We start from the raw sequence: 26,734 nt of genomic DNA on the forward strand, positions 1-26,734 counted from the left end.
CTGAGTGCCTATGAGACCTGCCAGTCAAGCCTAAATACTGCACGAGGTGTGGCCACATTTGTATTCTCAGAGGTCTCTGGAACAGACACTTGGTACACCTGTGTGTCCTGACAGTTTCAGTATTGTCACAGCTTCACCCCTCATGCCTGTTTCTCTGGTACCTCCTGTTTCTCCCAGGGTTATCTGCTATGAATATAATCTTCTCCAGCTTTTCAGTCCCTCACACCCATCTTGAAGAGAATAATTACCAAATGAGAAGGTTTTAGTAGTGCTGAAAGAAGGAAGGTGATCCAGTCTGCGGTTCTCTTTTAGACTTGTTCTGACAGGAAGTAAATGCACAAATGACATAGCAATTTCCTTACGTGACATCTGTGAAGTTTTGAAATAATTAAACCTAAGTATTTAAACATTTAGGTAAATCATGGGTTTAAAATCTGTAAAATTTTTCCAATCCACAGTTCCATGCCGAAAAAAGAAGGCTGCAGGGTGACCTCATTGCAGCCTTTCAGGACCTAAAGGGAGCCTACAATCAGGAGGGGACTCAACTCTTTGAAAGGGTGGATAACAGCAGGACAAGGGGAAATGGTCTGAAGTTGAGGGAGGGAAGATTTAGGTTGGATGTCAGGGGGAAGTTCTTTACCATCAGAGAGGTGAGGTGCTGGAACAGCTGCCCAGAGAGGCTGTGGATGCCCCGTCCATCCTTGGAGGTGTTCAAGGCCAGGTTGGATGGGGCCCTGGGCAGCCTGGTCTAGTATTAAATGGGGAAGCTGATGGCCCTGCATGTGGCAGGGGGGTTGGAGATTCATGATCCTTGAGGTCCCTTCCAACCTGGGCCATTCTGTGACCCTGTCTCAATCTCAGTACAAAATGCAGTCGATCCTTAACTATTGTTGGCTTGTTGGAGATAACTGGAGTCTATCATTCACCTGTCCAGAAACCAAAACTGTGTTCACACCAAGCTAAGAGAGATGCTTTGGATGATGCAGCTATCATTTGGAGTGTGACACAGAAGCCAGAGGATGCACAGTGTTAGAGTGATCATGAACCTGAAAGCATTCTTAAAATGAGCAGAGAAAAAAGGCAGCAAGTAAGGGTTTCAGTTTCAATTTTACTATGCCTTAAACTAACTTGCAGCATGCCAAGGCTTAATGCAATATAGATCAACAGAAATGAAAGAGAATCTGTCTCTATAGACTATGTGATGCGACTGGTGAGCAGCACAACAGATATTGAGGTGCTCTGCATACAGTAAGTGCCTACAGATACAAATGCTGTGTAAAGGAATCATTAGTGACACACACATACATGCTGGCAAACCAGACTATATTTGGTAGGAGGATAAGACTCTCCTACAGCTTTTAACATCATCCTTATCATGATCATCTCATGATAAAATATTAATTTCTCCAGCGTGAATAAAAGCATAACACACCTCCCGGATAATCTCTTAAAATAAAAACAGACTGATGCATCAGAGTAAACCATGTCAGAAGAACTGGTCTCATCCTACAGCATTTACTACCCAGAGTTCAGAAATGGGAACAGCAGTACTTTGTCAGGTCTAACAGCCACCTCTTTGCTTTACTCTGACAACTATTTACTATCATGAATATTGTCGAAATTAGTGCTTTATGAAGTAAGACAAGTTTCCTATTTTAATGCAGTTATCATCTTGTGTGATGATATGGAATGCAGATTGTCCCTTGGATGTTCATATGAGTTTTATTAGTGTTGGTCACAGAACCACAGAATGGTTTGGTTGGAAGGAGCCTTTAACATCACCTAGTTCCAACCCCCTGCTGTAGGCAGGGACACCTCTCTCTAGCCCAGGTTGCTCACAGCCCCATCCAGCCTGGCTTTGAATGCTTCCAGGGAGGGGGGCATCCACAACATCACCAGGCAACCTGTTGCAGTGTCTCACCACACTCATAATAAAGAATTTCTTCCTAATATCTAGTCTAACTCTACCTTCTTCCAGTTGAAAGCCATTTCCCCTCATCCTTTCATGACATGCCCTTATAAGAAGTCCCTCCCCAGCTTTCCTGGAGGACCACTTCAGGTACTGGAAAGATCTCCTGCTGTAAGGTCTCCCCAGAACCTTCTCTTCTCCAGGTTGAAGAGCCTCAGCTCTCTCAGCCTGTCCTTGCAGGGGAGGTGCTCCAGCCCTCTCATCACTTTTGTGACCTTCCTCTGGACCTGCTCCAGCAGCTCCATGTTCTTCTTGTGTTGGGGTCCCCAGAACAGGATGCAGTACTCCAGGTGGGGTCTCAGAGCAGAGGCACAGAATCACCTCCCTCAACCAGCTGGTCACACATCCGTTGATGCAACCCAGGATATGGCTGGCCTTCTGAGCTGCAAGCGCACGCTGCCAGCTCATGTTGAGTCTTTAATCAGTTGATACTCCTAAATGTTTCCCAAGGTTACTCTCAAGCCATTCTCCAACCAACCCATATTTGTGCTCGAGTCCTTTCAAACCTGGGGCTCTTTCTTTTTTGTAACTTTTCTAGTCAAGTTGCTGAAATAAGGATTTTTACACCTTTGTCTTCAAGGCTGGAACAACGTGGGCATTCTTTTGCTTTGCTTGCAGTGAAAGAGCAACACCCAAGCAGAGTTCCAGTGCAGTGACTGCTGCTCTGTATGAATTTCATCCACTGCCTTTGCTCGTCTCTCTGTCTCTCTGTGACTACAAATCTTGAGTTTGGATGATGGCAGCAGAGAGTCAACTTGTGAGTGTGTGTTCGCATGTTTTAAATAAACAATGGAACAGCAACTTCAATGAATTGTGAATGGTGTTAATTTGTTATAGTCTTGCCTTCTGGCAGTGTTGAGTTAGAAGCTGAGCAGTCTGGAATTGATGAGAGAGCTGCTGGTTCTTTTGCTGTGAGGTGTGTGTATGGTTCAGTATGATGTGCTCAGGGGGTCCTGTTCTGAGGAGCTTCCAGATTTCATGATAAAAGTACACGCACAAGCTGCCAATCTCCTTTTCAAAACCAAATCCTTGGCCAGAATTACCTTTTTCTCTGATTTGCCCCTTCTCTTTCACTTTTTTTTTTTTAAATGGAGACATGTCTTGAGTCTTGATTTATGACAAGAACCTACAATTCGTGTGTCTTGAGAACTGCCAGAAAATCCTCGACACTGACAAGAATACTGCATAGAGAAGGAAAGATACTTTGCATTGTTTCAAAGTTTTCAACATCCCATAATGCTGGGCCACTTTTTGTAACTGCCTGGAGTTGTAATCACTGAAGCTGATAAACACTCTGACAGAGAAGGTTGGCCAAATGTGCCTGAGATATCTGTTGCCCTGGACCACTGTTGTGCATGGGAGCCTTTCTGAGAAGAAGAGGACTTTGGAAGCATAGTAGAGTGACCTCCTTGCAGCTAGTAAGTGGAGTTTAAAAAAAGTCTGTAGTCTCAAGTGAAGATGAAAGAGGAATGACAGACGAAATGAGAATTTGAGGCACCACTCACATCTAAAGAGGAAACAAGGAAACATGAAAAACTCTGAACATGGTAAAATTACACAAAGCATTCAAGTATCTCACCACAAGCCCTACTTTCCCCTTAGGATATCTTCATCTGGATGGATTTGGCTGCAAAGCAGATAGTTTGCAAGACCTTGGGCCTGTAAGGTCTTCTGCTTTCACAAGCAACAGTGGCTTTCTGGCATCCTCTCATTCGGCAGGTTCAGAGCGGCAGAAACACAATGTGGTCACAAAGCACCCCATGTATGAGGTTCAGGATGGTAAGTTAGACATCCAATTTGGAAGGGTGCTGGGTAGGGTCTTGACACTGCCAGGGCCAATTCTTAAACTAATCTGTTTGAAAAACTTCACAGGAGTGAAGCACACAGGAAGAATCTGAGGGCAGGTTAGTGCTTAGGGGCAAATATTTATCTGGAAGTAGAGGCTGGAGCACATAATCAGTTCTTGGGACAAAAAAAAAAAAAAAAAAAGAGAGAGAGAGAGAGAAATAAAAGGTGGATAAAGTGCAAAAGGTGCCATATTTAAGGCATTGATTATTTGTGTTAAGGAGAACTGCTGCTGCATCCACAGGCACAGATGAAATAAGTGAATGAAACTTGGTCTTGTAGAGAAAATGAGATGGCAAAGTTTGTTTCACTGGCATCTGGCATATGGCAAGAGAGATAACATTTTGGTCCAAGACTTTTACTGCCCATGTCCTCCCTGCCCCCCTTGGCCTGGAGCTTAGTGTAATCTACTGCAACAAGTTCCCAACATTAGCAGTATGCAGATGCTCCTGCACAGACTGCTTCTAATTGCAGAAAAAATTGCTGAGTCCACAGAAGAAATAAAAATAAGCAGGCCAATTGGGAGGATCTTTATCAGACTCTCCCATTTCTTCCAATGCTGTGAGGCCTTGTTTGCTCTAACAAACCCTGTTGATGGGTCTGAGTCACAATAGCTGGTGGATTTAGCACTCCTAGTTATCTATCTCATCCCTGTCCTGGAGATCCCTCTCCAGTCACAGGAACAGTTGAAAGAACTGTGCACTTGTTCCAGAATTGCTGCATTTCACAACCCAGCTATCAGCTTGTACCCGTGGTGACTCAGAGCCCTAAAGCTGTGCTGCAACTGGAAGGTTGTTGTAAGACAGTCTCGGTTAGAAAAGGGTCATGACATTCCTTCTCCAACACAGTGTGTTCTTTCTCCCAAAGCAATGTCCAGCACAAAGCTACCACCCCAAGCACCACCTGCAAACCCTGGCCTATCACACTGAGGAACAGATCCCAGGGTTTAGGACCTTGAGCATCTTCTCATTCCATTTCCAGTAATTCACTGGGGGGTAGATTCTGCCTAAAACTCTCTAGAATTAGCTGGGAGGCAGCAACAGTCCTTTAGTCACATCCTAAATTCTTGCATTGTGAAGGGAGAATTCTATGCACCAATGCTAAAAGGTAGGTGGGAAACAGGAATTCTGCAGACCACAGGGCCTGTACCTGCTGAGTGGGTACAGATACTATTCCTCTTAGGTGGACTGAGCTACTTTACTGAATATGTGGCTATTTTATTGGAATGGGGAGTTATTAGATCAGCATCAGGTACACCTGTCTCACTTGTAACACAGTATCAAGCCAGGGCTGAGCCTTGTCAGTTGTTGCAGGGCTGCAGGAGCACCAACATCTACTGCTTCTGAGCCTTTAAGTGTTTTGTGCCACTACTATGCTAATATCAACTGTACTCTGCAGATTTGCCAGAAATTGTAGTGCCTGGCTCTGCCTGACAAGATCTCTGATGTCTATGCTTTTCCTTTCTCCTCCCATGTAAACGTTTCGGTAGTCTTCGTGTCAATGGTGAAAATAAACGTATAATATACAAAAGCTCTGTTTAGGAATTACAGGAAGTTTCGTTTCTGACTGCAGCCTGTTGCTCTAGCAGCAGAAAACACCTCTGTGTTAAGCCTTCTCTGCTAATCTCTGCCCTAGAGGGAAAACACAACCATAGAGAAGTTTCTTGCTTCACAGTAGCAAGAATTACTGTAATCTGGGTGTAAATCTGCACTAGAGCTACTGTCTCGAAACCAGTCAAATAAATACCTTCATGCAGCATTCAGTCTTTCTTAAACTGAGTACTGCCAGTATTGCTAAGTGTTTTGCAGAGCCCTGATGCTGCAAGTGCAGCCGGTAATGTGTTGCTTTTATGCAAGGTGTGAGCTCTTGGAAAGCAGGAGCTCTGATCTGTGGTTCAGCAAATGCTCTTGGCTCAGTATAGCCCAGGTCAGGAAGCAAACACATTTCACTTCTTCACTGTATCGACAAGATTTAAAATTCTACAGTACAGAGCAGTCAAAACAGGACAATCTGAGTACGAAAGCCCTACTCATTATGGAAGGGATTAAGTAACAGAACTGTGAGGATAAGTATGCAGATAGGAACGATGGGATGTGCCTGAGCCCAGCAGATGCCCAAGAAGAATGAAGACCTCCTCATTCGGTGCCCTTTTCATGAAAACGCTTTCTATTTGCCAAGCCACTGCTGTCCCTTCCATTCACTCTAATACAGATAAGATTCATTACTGTCAGTCTTTTCCATTCAGCCTTTTATCTTTTAAGGTTGAAATGGTAATCAATATTCTTCTAACTTTTTAAATGTAAGTTTTCTATCTGCAGTAGCGCAGATGGAGACATGCAGCCATCAATGTGATATGAGCTATGCAAAAGGGTCAGAAGTCCTGTCTTAAATCCCTGTGAAGCTGCAAGTTTATTTCTGGTGGTTTGGGTTTTTTACCTGCTTAGAGTAGCAACAATTGTAAAGAGAGGCCTGTGCTTAGCATCTTTCCTGAGAATGTCCTCCTTGATAACCCTGTCAGAGCTGACTGCTGAGACTCTTGGAAGAGGACAATATGCACTGCAGAGGATACTCTAGGTTTAACAAGCTGAGTGCATCAGTGGGATGTGCTTTTTTTGGCATGAGACGGATGTTGTTCTTCTTTTGGGCAGGGAAGGGTGGAATTATACGTTTTAAGTTTCATGACTCTCTTATGAGCTGCAGTTCATGATGAATCAATCTCATTTCCAGTCTCCAAGAATGGATAATAAAGTTATTAGTGAAGCATCATTATAAACGGGAGGGTTCAATATTCTCTTTTCCTTCCTCCCTCCTTGCTCCACAGATGTAACAAAAGCCAAAGGACTCAGCCTGGATCCATGCCATAACATCAGAGATGTTATGAGAGAAGGATTTCAAGAGCTTGGGAAGGGGAACAGGGAAAAGGGAACAACATGAAGGATCAGCATTTAAGTACTACTTCCATTGCCTGTATGGGTAACAAGACTATGAAGCTCTGGCAGCATTTTATTTATTTTTTTTCTATTACAGAAGTATTTCTAATGGTGATATTACCTGCCTGTATTTCTGGGCAGTGGGGAAGCTGGTGCAGATAGCCTGGGATCTGCTGTTCTTGGATATGTGTTCCCTGGTATCCCTGAAGCTCAGTGCCCTTGGAATCCTGAATGGAGCTGGACAGAGCAAGTCATCAGGAAAATTGCAGAAGGGCCTTCCGCTCTTTCTGTCACAGATCAGCTCGGGGGAGATGGGTGGAGGGGAGGTTGTTTTAGTAGTTACATTTTTAAGGCAGATGGCCATTTTAAAATGTACAATTTTGATTGCCGTTTTTTAATTGCATTTAACAGCGCCTGGTTCTCCATTCTGCATCCGTGCAGCCACGTTCTATTGATGGCCTGTTGTGATTTCAATGGAACATCATGGGATGTACCTGGCACGTCGGGCAGCACTGGATGGAGGTGCCTTTAGCCCAATGTACCTGGCATGGTAAGCGGCAACCAAGTGGTTAATCTGCATTCTACTGCTCCTAGTCTTGGCTTTTATAGCAAGGTGTTCCTGCTTTGCTATAGCCTTGCAATGACTGGAAATCACTTTGCTCTCCTGATGTTAGTGCTTTCATGCACACAGGGCTTCTATCCTCTTCACCCATGGACATCTCCGTTGCCTATACAGTCTGCCATGCAGCGGGGAAGGAACTAGCCATGTCAGGCTCTGCTTGTTATTCTAGGACAGGAAAAGGAAGGGACTAGGGACATCATCTAACTCTGTCTTCTCTCCTTTTTGGGTCAGAAGCTGGTAGCAGTTGAGCATGTATTGCCCACGTACAAAATGTCCAAACATTGCAGCACAAAGGTACTAAAGAGGTGCTTGTGACCATAAGCCAAGCTATACCATTTCTGCGGGTGTCTTGCAAATTGCTTGAGGGAGACAGGATGGCAGTTCTATCTGGCACTAAATGGAATGTAACAAACAAGATAAGGACCACTTTATGTTTGCTGATACGGTATTATCTGTGAAATAATCCTCTATTCTCCTCCTCTCCATGTCTACGCTTGCAACAGCCGCTGCGCATCCTGCTTTCTCCTGCATGTTGCTTTCTCTTCCTTCCCCAGTTCTGCAGACCTCTCCCCTGTAACTTGACATGTTGGTCCTACTTTGAAGTGTGAGATACTCTAGTGTGAAAAACAACGGTGTTGCATCCAGTTTTCTGCTTGAGACCATCTCAAAGAGCTTTTGCTGCTCTACTGCCAATGATGAAAAAGTGCATGTTCTTGCCTCTGCTTCAGTGTTCTGCTGTCTGCCTTCTCACAGGGGATAGAGAACGGTTTGAGCTAACACAGTTCATGCATTCCTCTGTCTGCCTCTGCTGCTCTGGAATGTGAATACATTCACAAGGTATGGGCTAATGACCTGCCAACTGCAGCTCCTGGGGGGAAGGTTAGCAGCCCTGAGAGACCACCTCACCAATACCTTGGGAAAATAATGGAATTAAATTCTCTAGGGGTGTAGGGAAAGAAAGATCAGATGAGCCAGCGAACAGTAGGAAAGCCCTTCCCGTTAGGATTTTCCAGTTCTCTAAAAAAGTTAGTTCCTCTGAAACTGAAGGGTGAAGAATCCGTGTTTCAGTTTCACCTAGATATGATAGTAGCTGGACACAGCATTTTTAGTGTTGGTGGGAACTTGGTGGGAAAAAGCAATAAAGAAAGCAATTGGTTTTGTTTGTCTTGTTCTTTCCCATCCTCACTACTGCATGTCTACTTGGTACAGCAGAACTGCTTAGCAAGGAAGGTCATAAGTAAGCAGGACCCTATTTTTTCCTAGATATAACATGCATGCTAGGCTAGTGCTTTACTGGCATCTAATTTGATACATCACATCTAATTGTTTGCTGATTTTTATCTGCAGTACTGTTAGTTCACTGTTCAGGTGCTCGGTATATAGCCTTCTCATTCATCCACAAATTCTCTCCACAAAATGAGTGATTCCTTAAATCTGTTCTTGATTGATTCTTTGCTTCACTGTTGTTTCTTCTTAAAAGGTGAACAGTATTCAGATGCTAAAATCTATAACGCAGGTGAAATCAAATAGCATCTCCTACTAGAGGCTGCTAAGATAACACAGCATTTATTCAGGAATTACTTTTAGGAAAAGATTTAGGAATATTAAAGAGACTCAAATCTGTAATGAATAGTAGATTTTATACTATTTACAGGTAGTGAAGGGATTCCTCTTCTCCTGTACTTTGGCAACCTAATTTTCAGCGATTTCCAAAGTCTTTACAGAAATTGAGAGCAAATTACATTTTTCCTGCTTTGTAGTGAGAGCAGCAAAGCTCCTGGAGCTGTTGGTGTGTTCTGCATGCCCTCCACGCACACTCGATGACTCGATGCATGCTCAAACCTGGGCACAGCAGCTCACAGTTACCCAGCTCCTTGGGCATTATTGCTTGTGAAAATGCTTTTAGCTCGCGTAGCTTTGTTCAATGTGTGGCATTTGCTTGCAGCATTGCTGTAATCTGTGATTTGTGCTCTGTATTTTCCATATCTTTGCATGTGCTGTGTCGCAGTGACATGGATATGGTGGAGTAGTGGAGAGCCTCAGTTTTGCTTTCTTCCTTACTTGCACAAGAATACTTAAGCAAGTTCTGCTTTGAAAACTGTGTCTTGAATGACTGGGAAGCAACCTAAATTTGAAAAGCCACCTTTAATGCTATTTGATCAAAGTCTTCTGTGATCCTGTTTAAATGCAAAGGAGTGAAATTTTGCACACCAAATTCAATACTGAAAGACTGTGACCCTCAGTGAGATATTTATATATTCTTGGTTTTGTTGTTGTTATTTTTTGTTTTATCAGAGAACTCCCTCTGAATGGGGAATTTGTGTTGTTGTTTGTTGGGTTTTTTTTAAATCTTCTTGCAGAAAACAGAAAAGGAAGGGTTCTTAAAAATTATACTGAAATACACAAAATATAAACCACTGTGATTTTTCCAGGTCTTTTGGGGGCTTTTATTGTTAATACTGGTGGTAATGTTGTGCACATCTTCAAGGTTTGTTAAGAACCATTCTCTGCAAACTGGATAGGAAGACTTTTGTAAGGCTGCACCTGCCATTTGTTTGGGAAGATCTGCTCAGTTTTATACAGGACTTAACCTTGTAGTTATCTTTGATCCCACGCTTTCCACTAGAAGTGAGAACTTAGGAATGCCAGAGGTCAAGGAATAATGCATGCTTCTCCTTTTGCTAACAAGATTTCCAGCACTCCCCTACTCACAAAATGCATCGCTGCTAAAGAAGGGTTTATAATTGGTCAACTCTGGAAAACATCTGGAATGAATTTATTTGTGCCAGGACTGTACAAGATACATAAGCCAGGTATGCCAACAAAGGTGTGTCAGTCAAAGGTGTGTTCTCTGACCCATGTTGCTGTCCTGGTAAAAACCCTCAGTGGGCAATTCCTGACAAACTTTTATATATGGAGATCTAAACCTGGCTGAAGGTTTTGCCTGCCCTGTTCTATTACATTCATCTTGTTGGTGTTGCTAAATCCATGTTAGACTTCAGTTAACAAATTCAAATTCGACAGATAGTGTTGTACTGCTTAAACTTGACCGCTGCATTTAAAATCTACTATGGGTAACAACCTATCTCATACTTCTGTCCTGAAATTTTACTTTTGTAAAATTTGACATTTGAGATAAATATAGGTAATTTAAACAACGTGTACTATGGTAATTTTTCTGCTGCAGAACATACTATGTTTTAATAATAACATTATCTTCCTCATAGAGTTCAGTAAAAAGCAAAATATAATTCTGGGTCTGCTTTGAGGGCTTTCCCTGCAGGCTCATTACCTCATTACCTCATTTCAAGATCATTTAAGGCAGAAGGGTTCCCATTTGTAGCTGCAACAAGCCTTCACTTTTTGCAAAGGCTTAGACAAACATGTCTGCAGAAATTTCTAGACCTCTGATTCAAGCGCCATAAGAATGGGAAACAAGCTCACTTCTAGTTCAGGAACACATATTTTTTTTATTAGTCTGTTCAGGAAAAAAAATGCTGGCTATGATCTTTCCTTTCTCTTCCTGCATTTTTCTTTATAGAACACTTAAAAATTATATTGAAGGATTTTGCATATTATATGCAAGGAGAAGCACTGTTATAGTTGCAGTGCAGTAATAGGTGGTCTCTTGCTACTGCTAAGCAGGATGCATTCATATCTAGAGACAGAGTGTTATGTTGCAAGCCAAGTTTTTGTCCTTCCCTATGAATATATCTTGGTGACCCAGAAGTAAGTGCTTTTACAGGTCTGGTCAGATAAAAGTGGGCATTTGGTGCCTCTCTTGTTGCTTCTTCCTTTTAATTGGCAGTTCTGGAAGCAAGCTACTACAGCCAGATGCACTGCCTGTGCACTGTTGCTCTGCTGTAATCATATCCAGCAAAACTTGTTTTTAAAGTGCTAAACATTGTTCACTGGTGGTAATCCTTTTATGTTTTCAAGAAGCAGCAGAATGAATTTCTATGACAGAAACACTATAGAGAGAGAAGAAATAATTGTCTAAAACCATGGCAAGCCTGTATTTCCTTCTTTGGCTGGGACCCTTTTTAAAGCCGGCCATCTTGGGAAGCAGTATTAATGAGCAGTGAATCCACCATTTATTGTGGATCCCATCCATTGTGAAATGGATAGGAATGGAACAGAAAAGTAGAACAGCCACTTTAGCTGTGGATCAAGGTGAAAAGCCACTGTGATCTGTGTGCACAGAACAGGGGCCACAAAATTCTACCAAATGCAAAGGCAAATTGCAGGCTGGTCAACTGAAAAAATATGTCCTGTGGAAGAAGGGAGGCACTTGCTTGGCAGATTGTTTGGTAACTGCAGAAGTGCCATTCTAGCAAGTCAGCGGTTTGGGAAGAGAAATAATTTACTTTCTGGTTGCTTCTTTCATAAAGGAAAATCCTTTTGCTTTGTACAGAAACAGATGATGTAAATTTAACACCTTTCTGCAAAATGAAAACTTTTTATTCATCACCAGTAAGTATATAAGTAAGGTATGAAAGAGGCTTTTTTTTTTTTTTTTTAAACTATGGAGGTATCACTCATTATTTCTTTTTCTTGAGTACACATACTTGACCCAGAGAGTAGATAAGCCTAGATCAGCCTAATGCTTTATCATTTGAAATCTGATGTGAAAGAATGGAACACACAAGCAATAAAAGCATTAAGTCAAGATGATTTTAAGAGAACAATCTTCATTTCTATGGATGTAGGGCCTGCCCCTCCTTCAAAAGGAGAAATCTATTTCAATAATAAGATGAACTGGGAAAGAAAGGGAGAAGGGGAAAGCTGAAGGTAGCTGTTTTATGTTTAAGCTCAGAAATTACTTTAAATGAATTTTAAATTAACAGATAAATGCCTATTACAAGTAGTAGCTGACACTTTCAAACAAAAATATCAACAACAACAACGAAAGAAACAAAATTAATCTTGGATTTCTGAATGTAGCCCCAATTTTAAATTCTAATTTCTATATGTTCTCATATCTACCAAATTTGCAGGTGGCAGTTAGTTTGGATCTTTCTCAAACCAGCTGTTTAATAAGGGCCATCAATATAAATATCTAAAATAAATTACACTGTACATACCATTACTGAAATACATGAACTACACAGAGGTAACCACAATCTTACTCTCTTACCAGTATTTCAGGGTTGAGAGACTGCAATCTGAGATAGGTTACTTGAATTCTATTTGTTTAGACAAAAGTCTTTCAAAACTAAGGGAGGAATTAACTTGAGAAAACAGTTTCAGATTGTTAAATATACTTGGTGGCATTTAGCTAGCTCAGCATCCTGAATTTCAGGCAGTCCAGGATTGTAACACTTAATGTTAGTGGATTAGGATATGGACATTGCCTGGGGGGTGATTTTTAAAATAGCCTTTCGTAAGGAGATTTCCCATTGACACCTCTGTGTGATTAATTCCATCTCCACTGGATTTAGTTGCTATATGTCATTTTCTCAACCCCAGAGCTGCTGGGATTTAATATGTTGTAAGACTTCAACATATTAAAGCCAAGAAACAAACTACACATTAAAGCAGGGAAGCTGAAGCTTATGCTAGTTATTTTACGTGCTCAGATATACAAATGGCAGAGAGATAGATGCTTTTTTTCCTTTCCTTTTTATCTTTCTCCTTATTCCCCCTTCAGATTTGTGTTAGGAAAGGCAAAAAGCTTTCCCCTATACCTAACTTGTTTTCTCACTAGTGTCTTTTGAATAGCAATTCCAGCCAATGATGATTTATTTTGTAAAAATCTGATTTTTGAGACTTGAAATCTTAGTGTGAGTAATACTTCTCTCCGTAATCCAGGACGGATCACAGCTTGCAAGGCTGGATCATACCCAGAGCTCCTTAGTCAGTGTCAAGTTGAACAAAGACTGCACACTGTTAAGCCAGTCTATTAAATGTAGACTTGTTTGAGTGGAAACAACAGGTTCACACTTCCCATCATCCTGTTTTGCAGGTGGTAAAGTGAAGGTGAAAGGAAGAGAAGGTGGAGATGGAACTGCCAAATCATGCCAAACAACTGCTACTGCAGCTGAACCAGCAACGAGCCAAAGGTTTCCTCTGTGATGTGATCATTGTGGTAGAAAATGCCCTGTTTCGTGCCCATAAGAACATCCTGGCAGCCAGCAGCATGTATTTCAAATCCCTTGTCCTGCATGACAACCTGATTAACTTAGACACGGACATGGTGAACCCCACCGTGTTCCGTCAGATCTTGGACTTTATTTATACTGGTAAGCTCTTAACGACTGACCAGCCCGGTGAACAGAACTTCAGTGCTCTCCTCACCGCAGCAAGCTACCTCCAACTGCACGACCTGGCAGCTCTCTGCAGAAAGAAGCTAAAGCGGAACAGCAAGTCCTTCTCTGGCAAGGCCAGTGGCCTTGGTGTTGGGAGATCTGCCAGGAGTCAGAGACTTTCCGCTGCTTCTGTCATTCAAGCTCGCTATTCAGGGTCAAATGAGGGGTTGAAGGGCTCGCATACAAAGGAGCTGTCAAAGGGAAAGCTCTCTGATGATGAGGTCTTTATCAGCAGCTCCAATCAAGAGAATTGTCACTCCTTAAGCAGGGGAGCCAGTAAGAATTGTGGTGGGGGTGGTAGTGCAAATGGGAGCACTGGTGACCAGGAGCTAGGCCTCGATTTGTCCAAAAAAAGTCCATCACTCCCTGTTGCAGCCTCTCACGATGACACGCAGCACAGCGAAAGCCAGCATGGCTCTCCTCAATCTGCCTCAGCCCCTGCAGCCAACAGTGCCTCATCGTTTGACGAGTCTGGAGTTGGAGCCCCTCACAGCATAGCGGACAGCAGTGACCCCATGGAGATGGATCTGAGCGAAGAGTGCCACCACTCGCTGACAGAGAGCAGCCAGCGCAAGGGCCTCCGGCATTCGTCCCGTAAGAAGGAGTGGATCAAGAAAGATAATGCCTTTGACCGAAAGGATGGAGGCAAAGACAGGGATGAAGGTGAAGGGCTGCCCAATGGGATCTTGCTGGGGCCCTTGTCCAAGTCTGTGGAGCGGAGCCTGGCTGGGGCTTATGGCGCAGACCTGCCCTACTCGTGTAAGGAGGAGGTAGAAAATGGTAAGGAGAACAGTGATGATAGTGGCCAGAGTGAGAGCGAGAGTGGTGGGCATACCAGTGCCAACTACGTCTACCGACAGGAGGGGTTTGAGCCAGTGGCGTATGGTGACAACCTGTATGTCTGCATTCCCTGTGGCAAAGGCTTCCCCAGCTCTGAGCAGCTGAATGCCCACGTGGAGACACACACCGAGGAAGACCTTTACATCAAGGAGGAAGGCACATATGGTGGCAAGGATGAAGCTGAAGATTTGTCCAACCCCAACCAGTCCTACTCTGCAGAGTCCCGGCCCTTCAAGTGCTCGGTGTGTGAGAAGAGCTACAAGGATCCAGCGACACTGCGACAGCATGAGAAGACTCACTGGCTGACGCGGCCTTTCCCTTGCAACATCTGCGGCAAGATGTTCACACAGCGGGGCACCATGACACGGCACATGCGCAGCCACCTGGGGCTCAAGCCCTTTGCTTGTGAGGAATGCGGGATGCGCTTTACCCGGCAGTACCGACTGACAGAGCATATGCGTGTCCACTCAGGAGAAAAACCCTACGAATGTCAACTGTGTGGTGGGAAGTTCACCCAGCAGCGCAATCTGATCAGCCACCTGCGAATGCATACCTCTCCCACATAAGCCAAAGACTCCAGAATGAGCTTCGAGCCCATCCGCAGTGATTTACCTTTCTGTAAGACTTGCTGCTTAAAAAAAAACAAAAACAAACAAACAAACAAACAAAAAAGGGGGCAACTCCCCACACTCTGTTCAGTCATGGGAGGCCGAAACAAATGTAGCTTTAACATTTTTTAAAAAAGTTGTTTTTTTTTTTAAAAAAAAAAGGTCCACAGCCAAGCTGATGCATTTAGTCCAACTCTCCCTCAAAATCTTGGTGATCTAGCATGAAATGTCACTTCTTTCCATGTGCACTGACTTCACTGTCATTTTGGTAATCTGAAGCAAGAAGGAGGACCGCAGGGAACTTTTGTCTCTGCTGGATCCAGCCTCCCTGCCTCTTTCCTATGCGATGCTGTGGCCCTAGTCATGTCCTCACTTAAAATCAAACTCAGTAGGGTATTTCTTGCCGTTCAAAAGGAAATAGCATACATCTGTGAAAAAACAATGCACTGCCCTCACAAACACGGAAGCTGTGTCTGTGGACCATCTTGCAGGGTTGGCAGCCCTTCTGGATGCTGTGGTAAAGCCAAAGCAGTGGTGGAACTCACCACCCACCCTGCTGGGCTGGCCATGGTGGGGACAGCCTTCCACCTGGGCATGCAGTGCCAGGGTGCTTTGCTTAAAGAGCTGGTGATGCTTTCCTTGCCATCCCTCGCTCATTTGGTTTTAATCTTTATCCTTGGCATGAGTAATCACACACCACCTTTTCCCACAAAACATGCAAACCTCTTCAGCCTTACCCATGACTGAACAGGGACTGGATGCCCTGAGAATTTTTCAGTGAGCAGGGGGTCGTCTTTACTTTTCTAGTAGTTTCGTATGAATATTCTTTGCTTAGAGGTACTTTTATTAAAGGAAAAACCATTGTAACGTTTATGTGAATGTTTGAACTGGAAGGTCTGAGGTTAATTCTATGGTGGGTGGGTAGGGAGGGGGTTTGATGTAGGCTGGACTTGCTACAAGTTCCTTAGGTACTTTTTTATTATTGTTTATTTTATTTTTTTTTGTGTGTGTGTGTGTGTGTGTATGTTTTTAGCTTTCCTCCCTCACTAAAGAACAAGTCTGTGTGTACAGACTTGTTACCTTTGCTACCTCTTGAATTCATGAGAACAATAAGATGGTTAGTGAAAGATTAGGCATTTTTTTTTCTTATTGTAAGTATAAAAGTAGAAGCTAAATTAAATTAAGGGATTTTTACCACCCTGTCCTTCCATCAAAAGTCAGCTAGAGAAATGTTAAAGCAAAGCTTGGCCAAAGACAAAGCAAAAAATATGCTGAGCCAGAAGCTGTGCTGGCTGCTCGGCCTGGCTTGCTTGCAGTCTCTTGGCTGTTTGTAGTCACTTTTAGATAAAAGAAGAAAACTTCTCTGAGCTTTCTGGGCCCTTTCCAGCTTTGTTTATTGAATCTGGATACTATGGGGAGAGGAAAATGCCCCCCTCATCTTCCACTCCCCCAGCACATCTGGGTCAGTCTGTAAACACCTGGCAGGACAGAGGGTGAGGGCATAGCAGCCTATAATTTACTAGAATCCAGAGTGCAATAAGGTGGAGGAGAGGAGGAAAAAGCAAACCAAAGTGTTTCATATCCTCCTTTTTACATAGTTTAACACACGCACACAAAAAGAAAGAAAAATGAAAAGAAAAAGAAACAAAATGTTCTTGCAACATCTGCATAAGACATCACAGCCAACAGCTGCTATTGGTTTAGGAGAAGAGACAGAGAACTCAGCTCACCAATTCTTGGCCCCCTTGACTTTGTTGGCGTGACCTTGTGGAAAGCTATGGCTTATTTCAAGCCTCCCGTGACTGTGGTGGTAAAAATTCACAGCCAGTAGAATCATCCCTTCTGAATTGAGAAAAGTTTACACTTGTATTTTTTCTCTCTCTTTTTTTTTTCCCACTCAAACCAGTATAGTCTCTGCATAGGGTTTTCCAAACCTCACATTTTATCTTTTTTAAAAAATAAACTTTTTTTTTTAAGTTTTGACCAAAAATGAAAGAAAGAAAGAAAAAGAAAAAAAGTGAGCATGTTTGTCTAAAACAAAGAAATATAAATTTCTTTTTTTTTTTCTTTTTTTTTTTTTTTTGTTAAGATGGACTAGTCCAAAAGAAGTTTTTGGGTCAATTGAATGAACTGAGGAAGCTGGAATCCAGGCTCCAAGCAATAGACTAACCAAGCTGCGCCTTGGCCTGGTGTCACGTTACAGGGAACACGCTGCCCCTCTCCTGCCCGCTCTGCTGTGCTGTTTGCTCGTGCTATTGTCTGCCTGCTCCGGCCCCACTGTGACTTGGGGCATGAGGGGAGCACGGACTTTTCATTTCTCATCGTGCTGAGGCACGCTGTTTCTTTTGGGGGACTAGGTGTGTTTTTAGTGTCTTAGCACTTCCACATTTTGAATTTATATTGAATTTTTCTTCCCTCAGTTCCCTGCCAACCCCCTCCCTAAGAACATCCCCAGAATCATCTTTGGGGAAAAGAGGGAAGGCCTTGCCATCTACCTTCTTTTCGAAGTAAGTCCCAGCAGGGTGTAAGGACAGCCATGCAAAATTGGTTCCAAGGCACTTTCATGCTGCCTTCACCTTCCCTCCAGCAGCCTGAAAGCTGAGCTCAGTCTCATGCTGGCTCTGGCTGCTGCCACAGCAGAGCCTCCTTTTCTGCTGGCTGGCTCAGAACCCACCAAGTCCCGATTTTCACAATAATCTTTAGCTCTCTTAGTGAGAAACATACAGCTGGCAGTAAGCTCTGCCTCTGCAGTAGATTTTGGGCATCATTTTCTCCCCTCTGCTCATAGCCCCACAGTTTATTGTGGTGATGGGGTAAGTGGGAGGGCAGCTGTGCAGAGGCCCTGGGACGCAGCTGGAGCTGGGGCTGCTGAGCCAAGGCACGGAGCACCCACAGCTCAGGGAAGCACGGTCAGATCCAAAGTGGGCAACCAACCTGCTCCCCCCCATTTAATTCCATTTTACAGGCATGCGTGTGAGTGATGTAGCCTCTCCTTCCCCTTCTAGGTCCCCTCTTCATTTCTTTCTTAAGTTTCGAAAATCATTTTGAAATTTCAGGACCCAATGCTTTTTTTTTTTTTTTTTTTTTCCCCAGAATGGCTTTTTTACTTTATCCCTCTCCCCCAGCACTTAAACAATACGACATAAAGTCTGTGTACAGCAAGAGTATTGTACAAAAGGAAATTTTGTTCTTTTTTCAAGTAGCTGTGTAAAGTTGTGTTCCGTAGATTGAGTATAAACATTTTCCAAATTGTGACAGTAATAATGAATAACTAATAATACTCAAAACTTCAGGGACTGTTTAAGGCCTGCTTGGGGCCTGAACACTCAACTGCATTTGTACGACATAGTATTGTATCAAACATTTTTCTGTATTTTAATGAGAAAGCAAAACACTAGTTTCATATTTAAGATTTTAAGAGTTTTAGGGTGGGGGGAGGGAGTTGCTTTTTTTTTTTTTTTTCAAGATACACAGAGAGCCTCAAGAGGAATAAAACATGTAAAGAGAAAAAAAAAGAAAAAAGAAAAAAAAAAAAAAGAAAAATAAGAGGCCTGGCAGCTTAAGCATATGCTTTAGTCACTTAGTTCCAGAATGTTTTCGGAGTAACAGGAAAAAAAAAAGATAAAATAGTGAAAGTTGTATAAAAAAGAAGCTCATACCCAAATTCACAAAACTATTTTTTAAACCAAAGCACATTTGAATGAGTATGGAACCTCACTTGGCTCAGAAAAGTACTAATATATTTATCTCATTGTTTACATAAACTTTTACAGTTTCAGACCTCAACAGATCTAGGGGCCAGTCAAAATTAATCTTTGCTTTTTCCATTGGTTTTTCTTCTGAAGGCTACTGCAGATTCCCCAAATCGGGAGGGGGGAACTGCAAGCCAGCCTGCATTCCAACACTGCTCAGTGAAGGTAGAGAGGGAGAGCAGTCAGAACTACGGCATGTAGGTTTAGGACTTTTTATCTCCAGCCCATGAGGGATGCTGCTGGGCAAGGCCCAGGCCTTCATACTGTGCAGGCCCAGCTGCTAAGGCCACGGCCTGCAGCCGTGGGGAGCAGCCAACTTCTTCCTCAGAGGAGCTTGAGTGGGAGGGTAGAGAAGCCCCAGGAGAGGGTAGAGGGATGGGAGAAGTTCTGGGGATCAGAGAAGAGTGTTGTCAGAAACGAGGGAGCTGCTGTACCCAGCTCATCTCCCTAGGGCTAGCAATGGCTGAGCTAGGTTTAGCTGTTTTCCAACCCTTACTGCAAGACCTCCAAAACCAAATTCCTGGCAAAAATAAATGAAAGCCCAGCTCTGTGCATTTGGGGAAGTTAGCAGGAGCCACAAAGATCACAGAAAACACCAAAGAGCTATTGACACGCAGCTTCTGTGAGGCTCTGTGGCTGCTGATGTGGAGGAGTATGCACAACTCTGTGCCACACTCTGTGTCAGCATGGGCTGCGCAGAGGCAGCATCTCCCTGCGAAATGCATGGTGGCCAGGGAAGCTTTACTGGTCTGGGGTGAGGGCACGAGCACAGGCACATAGCTCCCTTCTTCTACCCAGAGCTGCCCTGGGGCCTGAGCTATGTTGTTCTGACTATCTAAGCCACCTTTTAATTAAACAGCCGGAGTGATTCACTCCATTCCTTGCAGTCACGTGCAAAGAGACCAACCAAAAACCATAAGGCTTTCTAGGTGAAACTTAAGCTAGATTTGCATGTTAGAAGAGTCTACTGATGACCAATGAAGATGGTTTGCAAAAATATTGCTGAAGCCAAAAAAAAAAAAAAGGATTTTTTTTTTGAAAACCTCTCCATCATTAGTCTTGACCCTTTGTAGCTTTTACCTTCTACACCAAAGCCACCTCAAACATTTGATGGGGGGGCTGATGGAAAATGAAATATTAATTTTGCCTGGTCTTAATATCTAACAAAGATGGTGCAAACACTATTTGACAGTGTTGTTTTTGTATCAAGATGTATGTGCAGTAATGAATGTATTTATTTCTCAGATTCTGTATGCACAGTTTTGCAATGTAATTCAGAAAGTTGCAAACACAAAGATGTGTCTGCAGGATCTACTCTACAGGATTTCAAAAAAATGAAAAAAAAAATATATTTAAAAAAAAAAAAAAAGAATCTCAGAGACTCTCAGCATAGCCATAAACCATAACCTGTGAAGACAATACAAAGACTGGACTTTTGTAGCTTTGCATAGAAGAGGAATTTATGTTTTGCTGTATTTAAATGTTTCCAGTTACAGTGTCACTCTTTCTAAGATTCCTATTTTGTTTTTGTTTTTATTTTCCTCTCTGTTGTGTGTGTAGAAAGCATTGTTTTCAAGCAGTGCAGGTTCAGTCTGGGTTAGCAGTATTTTACCTTGTTGCTTCAGTTCTGAAAAGTGGGAGTATGGGTCTCGACCAGGGGAAACATCCAGTGCACTCAGTGCAACCAAGTAAATTTTGAGGTGAATGTTGGCAAAATTTGGAGAATGTAAAAGTCATCAGAGGAACAGTTGCGTGCTTCCAGTTGCAGCTTGTGACTGAGATGAGTCTAACGTCCTGCCTGAAGATCAAAATATAGCTTCTTTTTAAAACTCCCTCTCATCCTCCACTTACTGTTTACCATGGAAGCAATAAGGCTCTCAAAAGTAGGGAGTCAACGCCTAAGATAGCTAGAGAAAGCTTTGTGCCAAACTCAACAGCATCTGTGCCATCTTGTGATGGGCCTCATAAACATCAGATCAGAAGCATCAGATTCCCAATCGTGTAAGGTGACTAGAGTCCTTAGGAAAAGCTGTACTTCACAAGCCTCTCATTCCAGTACTGGTAGAGTTAACAGTTACGGACCTGCAACAGTCTTAAAAATTAGTATAAAGAAAGGGGATATTTGTTGATTTCTGCGATCCTGGAGGATTTAAGTGGACTCCAGCATTTTTTCTTATTTTTATTTGAATTTAATGATTTTCTCAGCATGAACAAAGTTTCTTCAAATACTGTTGTATTTGAAAAGTTTTTTTTCATAAGCTTACTCTTGTGCTCAAGAACTGGCCATAATCTTGAGAAGAAATTCTGCAGGTACCTTTCCTGATTTTTTTTTGCACTGTTGTAAGCTCCATTGTACCTTATTGCCCTGATTTTAGTGCAGGAGACAAACAGGCAAGCTTATCTTTCTTCTTGTTGTAATCATCCTCTTCTTTCCCCCTTTCTCCAGTTTTCCTATGCGTTGTGAAGCCTAGTGTTGAACACATAGGGATCAGCAGATCAGCGTTTATTGAATGGAACAGACCCTGCAGGATGCCATGTGGAAGGAGGGTTTAAAACAATATTTCATGCAATGAAATTTGCTGGCACTTAGGGGCCATGCTTTGTAGTGCTTGCTTTTCCTGAAGGGTGGGATGTTTTTTAGACTTCTCCTTCACAAGTTATCAATTGAAGCACCTAAGTCAGCTGTTCCAACTTCCACAAGCGTTCTAACTGGCTGAAGATAACTTTCCTAATGAGGACGGGACCTTAACGTGGCTGGCTGGATATTTTCTCCTGTTTTATTTTACTATTTTAAATGCAATTAAAAGAGGGATGTACCATCTCTCTCACTCTATTTTTTTTTTTTTATTTTAAGCCTTAACTGTCAGTCAGTCTAGGTGCCCTGGATGTTTCCTGGGGAAGGGGAGAAGAAGGGAGGATAAGGGAAAGGCCGACACTCCTGCTGCAGTGTTCTGTTCATTTCCTTCAAGAGCTTGAATTCAGGTCAGAGCCACATGTAGTTGTGGCTTCAACTCAAGTGTCATATAAAAAGATACAGAAAGTATAATATGATCTCAGCATTCAGAAATTTGCAGTCTTAATGTACAGTGATGAGAAACTGTTATTTTATGATCTTTTCATTAAAAGCTTGATTGAAAAATTACATTTTTTGCTTTATCTGACCGTGTCTATGTTTTCTCCTCCCTCATTTATTCTTGCTCAGGGATTTGAATGAGCTATATCACAAAGCACAACCCTTCCCACAAACAGTCTAAGTCTAAATAGCCACACATAACTTTTCATTTCAGCTTTAGTATTTGATTTCATACTGCTCACAAGCCAAAATCTCTGCCTGTTAGAATGTAAGAAAGGATGAACAACTAGACAGGTTGGCATACAGTAAACGTGCAGGCAAAGGTGAAATACCTCCATTATCCTTTCTTATGATCCTCAGTAAGTTGAGGCTGTTTTTGAATAGCTTCTCCTGCTTTATTCTTCTCATGTCCTAATCACAGTTTAAAAGCAATGTTTGTCAGAGACAGTAGATGGTAGATGCACCTACAGATCTGCAGATTCCTTCAGCCTATTTGGGCTGTAAGTCTAACTCTATCAGCACATCTTTGAGGATCAGAGAAACATCTGAAGCAGAAAGGTTTCCCAAAAGAAACTATGGTTCTTTGTTTACATGTGATACAGGTTAAAAAAAAAAAAAAGGGAAGTGCTTCCAGGAAAGATGATTGTAAGTAATGACAAAAGCACTCACTGCAGATTTCAACCTCTCAGATATTAATCACAGAATCACAGAATGGCCAGGGTTGGAAGGGACCTCAAGGACCATGAATCTCCAACCCCCCTGCCACATGCAGGGCCACTAGCCTCCCCATTTAATACTAGACTGGGCTGCCCAGTTCCCAATCCAACCTGGCCTTGAACACTTCCTGGGATGGACGGGGCATCCACAGCCTCTCTGGTCAGCCTCTTCCAGCATCTCACCACTTTCTCTGTAAAGAACTTCCCCCTGACATCCAACCTAAATCTTCCCTCCCTCAACTTCAAACCATTTCCCCTTGTCCTGCTGTTATCTACTGTTTCAAAGAGTTGATTAAGAACCAGACATTTTTCTTTGGACGGGTTAAGTGTGAACCTAGCAAAATTAATTAACATTTCCTTGATCTGGATTCTTAACAGCATCTTCCAGTTACCAGGCTATCTTTCTGGATCTCAAGATCTTTCAATATAATATATATTTAATGAAGACAACTAAGTATCTGCACCATAATGCAAGAACCAAGTCTAGCTTTATGCAACATTTCCTTTTGTCACACAACTCATCACAAGAGTTTTGCTGTTTCTCCCAGAGCATTAACAGGCTGCAGAATGATTCTGCTGTTGAATTCATGTATTTTTTTTCTTTCTTTTTTTTAAAACACAATGCTGACTATATTTTAAAGTGACTGACTGAGGGAGTTTCAAGTTTGGTCAGTTTTCTGACAGACTGCAAAGTCAGCAGCACTGGTAAGAAAATCATTTTTGTTTGTCCTTGGAGATGTGTTTTACCCAGCAAGGTTAAAGAGAAGGACTAAAATGAACAAAAAAACAGATGAAGAGCTACAGAGAGCCAACGGCTGTTTCTGAACAGCTCAGATGTGGTAACCAGCCTATACTCTTCTCCCAGCGACCAATGACCATTTTCTCTCTCTTCTTTTTTTTTTTTTTTTTCCTGCTTAATTTCTTCTGGAAGTTTTTCCTTCCTGGCCTCCATTTCTCTGCGGCATGAGTGGTTTCCAGCATATTTAATAGATTGCATGTTCTATTTTGCTTTCGTTGCTGTGGTCAGTTGCTTTTCATCTCATAGTATGAGTTGTCTCATGTGACAGTGATCCAAAACTCTGTGGTGGAACACAGATATGTACAAATGATGTGCCCAGAGCAGGATGTAAAGGATAGCAGATATGCTTGGAATGCCTGGGAATTTGTACTCTCTTTCCTCTGCTTTCACTGCCACCATTTATTGGTAGGACTTACTTATTTTCTCACAAACACACACTTGCTTTCTCTCCACTGCCTTTCTCCCTCTTGAAGAGCAAACAGTCATCAGGTAAAACTTTGAATGATAGGTTTGTTGTTGCTTTTTTCAAAGGGAAATTAATTTTATCAAAATTCAAATTCTTCTACGGGAACAAAACTTACAATTTTTTGTTAAATTAAATTTTGTTTCACCAATATTGAAATCCAGTTCTGACCCTGCTGAGTATGTACAGATAAAGAATGTTTGTTTCATAAGAACTGCAATGACAGACTTCATCTTAGGAAGTTAAAACAGAAGGACGTTATTTTAAAATAAAGAACGATTTCAGGTCAGCATAAGCCAAAAGACTAACACCTCACTTTGCAATTATTTCTAAAATACGCCTTCACCTGTCTTGTATTGAAAATAAACTTTGAAGAACTAGGGTTTTATCTGCAAGCAATCCCAAAGTCTCAACAGCTCTAAGAATGCTGAAGCTATTATTATTAGTTTTGTGTATCTGTCTGGGCTTTCTATTTCTGGATCTATTACAAAGTTGCCCAGGTTTAAACAAATTGATTTTACCTGTAATAGCTAAAATTAATCATTTGCCCTTGCAAAAGTCACTGTTCTTTGTCTACAAAGTACTTTTTAAAAGCGCTACAGGAACAAAAATCTAAGCATGTCATTTTTCTAATTCTCTTCTGAGAGAGGAATTGTTCTCAAAATATCTTAAATATGCTCTCAGACCCTTTTCATACAGGGGCATGAGAGAAAGATCTAAGCAAAGGCAAGATTCTTGCCAGTGAGGGCCACCTCCAGCAGACTTCTATACACTGCACGCTGAGAATCCAAGTGAAAGGATTCCCACTGGAGAGATTGGCTGCTGTCAGCAGAGCTGATAGGTCCCTCACTCCTTCCCATCTGGTGTCTTCAGCCCCCTACTCAGGACGATGGTCCTTTATGGCAGGAAGAAAAATGCCTAAAACTCAAAATGCAGTGGTTGCATTCATTTGGAAACTGCAAACTTAATGCTGTTTTCATCCATGTCTGCATGTTGTCAGCAGGTAACAGCCTGCTTCCGGTCATGGTACTACTTTCTGGTTTCCTTAAGATGTGTAACATCTGAGGCCGTCACCCATCCTATCCAATACCTTGAAGTTCCTTGATTCAAAAACTTGGCACAGAGAGCCAGAAATATTCCAAAGTTTGCTATCTGGGATAAAACTGCTTCCCTTTGCACTACTCTGGGCACTGCTCTTGCCTCAGTTGTGCAGTTTCCTCCCTTCTGCAGGTCACCAGATCACATTTTCATCCTTTCCCTCCATGGGCTCTTGCAGCACTGATGGTTTTGTTGTTGTTGTTTTTCCTCCAAATCTGAGCTATGTCTTACTGTTGAGCACAATTGAAAAGTGCTGTAGAGCAAGGTCTGAATCCCCATGTTTCAGCTCTGTACGCTCAGCCAGTTCTAAAAAAGCATGATCTCCCTACAATTACAAAATCACAGAATTGCAGGGATTGGAATGGACTTCAAGAGACCATCAAGACCAACCTCCCTGCTAAAGCAGGTTCCCCACAATAGGTCGCACAGACATGTGTCTCCATAGAAGTGGACGCCACAACCTGTACCAGTGCTCTGTCGATTATGGTGAATCCATGGCTGCAATACTAGATGGTGAAAAATATTCATCATACTGTCTTTTCCTATCCCATGTGCTAAGAAGAAAGGCCAGTGTAGCTGGTATGTATCAACCCAGGAGGTGATTAATGGTTCTGCCAGCTTACTTTGCTTTTTGCCTTCTCACCATTTTACCTCTTCCCTTAGTTTTTTCCTTGGTTACAGAGAGGAGCACTGGGAGAAGAGAGATGTTGCAGGGTTCTCTTGGTAGGTAGTAGCAAGGTCTTTGAGAATCTGGATAAAGGGCCTAAATGTCCCTCTCTGTTCTTGCCCATCCTCTCCTTCTTGTACACAATTAAACTGTTAAAAATAAATAAATCAATGGAGTCCCATACCCCTTTCTCCTAGCTTCAGACCCAAATGTCACATTAAAGCTATAGGCTCATTTCCTTTTGTTTTGAGATTTTGAATTTAATACAAATCAAGAACTGTTTCAGGAGCCTGACTCAAAGCAACCAGCAGTTAAGGCTAGTGAACATATGGTATTGCCTTCCCTTGCCATCGGAGGATGGTGATGGCAGTTGCTAGCTTAGTGTTTGTTGAACTTCCCTGCACAACACGTGTGCACTGTCTTCTTTGGTATGCACCCACACCCCAATATGGGTATGGAGGATTCATATGCAGGAACCTGGCTGGACTAGTTAACCACATCCCTCACTGTGGCCACACAGTGAGCACTTTATGAGCACTAGGCAGGAATTGAGCTCCTACCTGGGCAGTGTTGTCTTCCTGTAGCCCTACAATCTGTGTGCTTTTACTGTAACCATCCTGGCCACTCAACCACCATCTGGGCCTGGCTAGACAAGCCTGATTGCAGCAGAGTGGAGAGGACAGCACTACCAGATGGCACTTGTCACCTCTCAGTTGACTCTGAAACATTTAGGACTAAGCTCTGGGTTTCCAGCCTTCCAGTCATGAGAGGCGCTTGCTATTCCATTGCCTGGCACAAGTCTCCTGCTAACTTCAGCCAGTCTCTGTGCCACAACAGCAGCCAAAGGCCAGCCGGAGAAGATTGCACAACCAGGCCTTGATCTGTATTTTCCACTGCTCAGCCAGAAAACCCCTCCTTTTTTCCAGCACAGATGTTTTCCATCTCTGCTCAGCAAGCATGCCCTGTTTTTGATTCCTAGGTCTTGCTTCATGAAGCAATCATGGGCAGGCTGTCTGGGTGGAACAGGTCACAAAGTGGCTACGG

The 26,734-nt window shown here is 42.6% G+C and overlaps 1 protein-coding gene across 4 annotated transcripts in view; it reads left to right on the forward strand.

Annotated features, from left to right (window-relative positions):
* The window catches only part of HIC2 (HIC ZBTB transcriptional repressor 2), an 84,007-nt gene extending 57,739 nt beyond the window's left edge, over positions 1–26,268 (forward strand). For 3 of the 4 annotated variants that reach the window (XM_031592850.2, XM_031592849.2, XM_090120899.1), the window contains 2 exons: positions 7,156–7,294; positions 13,332–26,268. In XM_031592850.2, coding sequence (XP_031448710.1) covers positions 13,368–15,080 — 1,713 coding nt within the window. In that variant the 5' untranslated portion in view covers positions 7,156–7,294; positions 13,332–13,367 and the 3' untranslated portion in view covers positions 15,081–26,268. The remainder of the gene's footprint in view (positions 1–7,155; positions 7,295–13,331) is intronic. The other variant, XM_090120900.1, reaches the window with a different exon arrangement.
* The last annotated feature ends 466 nt before the right edge of the window (positions 26,269–26,734 follow it).

This window comes from Phasianus colchicus, chromosome 18 (genome assembly GCF_987193195.1).
Source record: "Phasianus colchicus chromosome 18, bPhaCol1.hap1.1, whole genome shotgun sequence".
NCBI lineage: Eukaryota > Metazoa > Chordata > Aves > Galliformes > Phasianidae > Phasianus > Phasianus colchicus.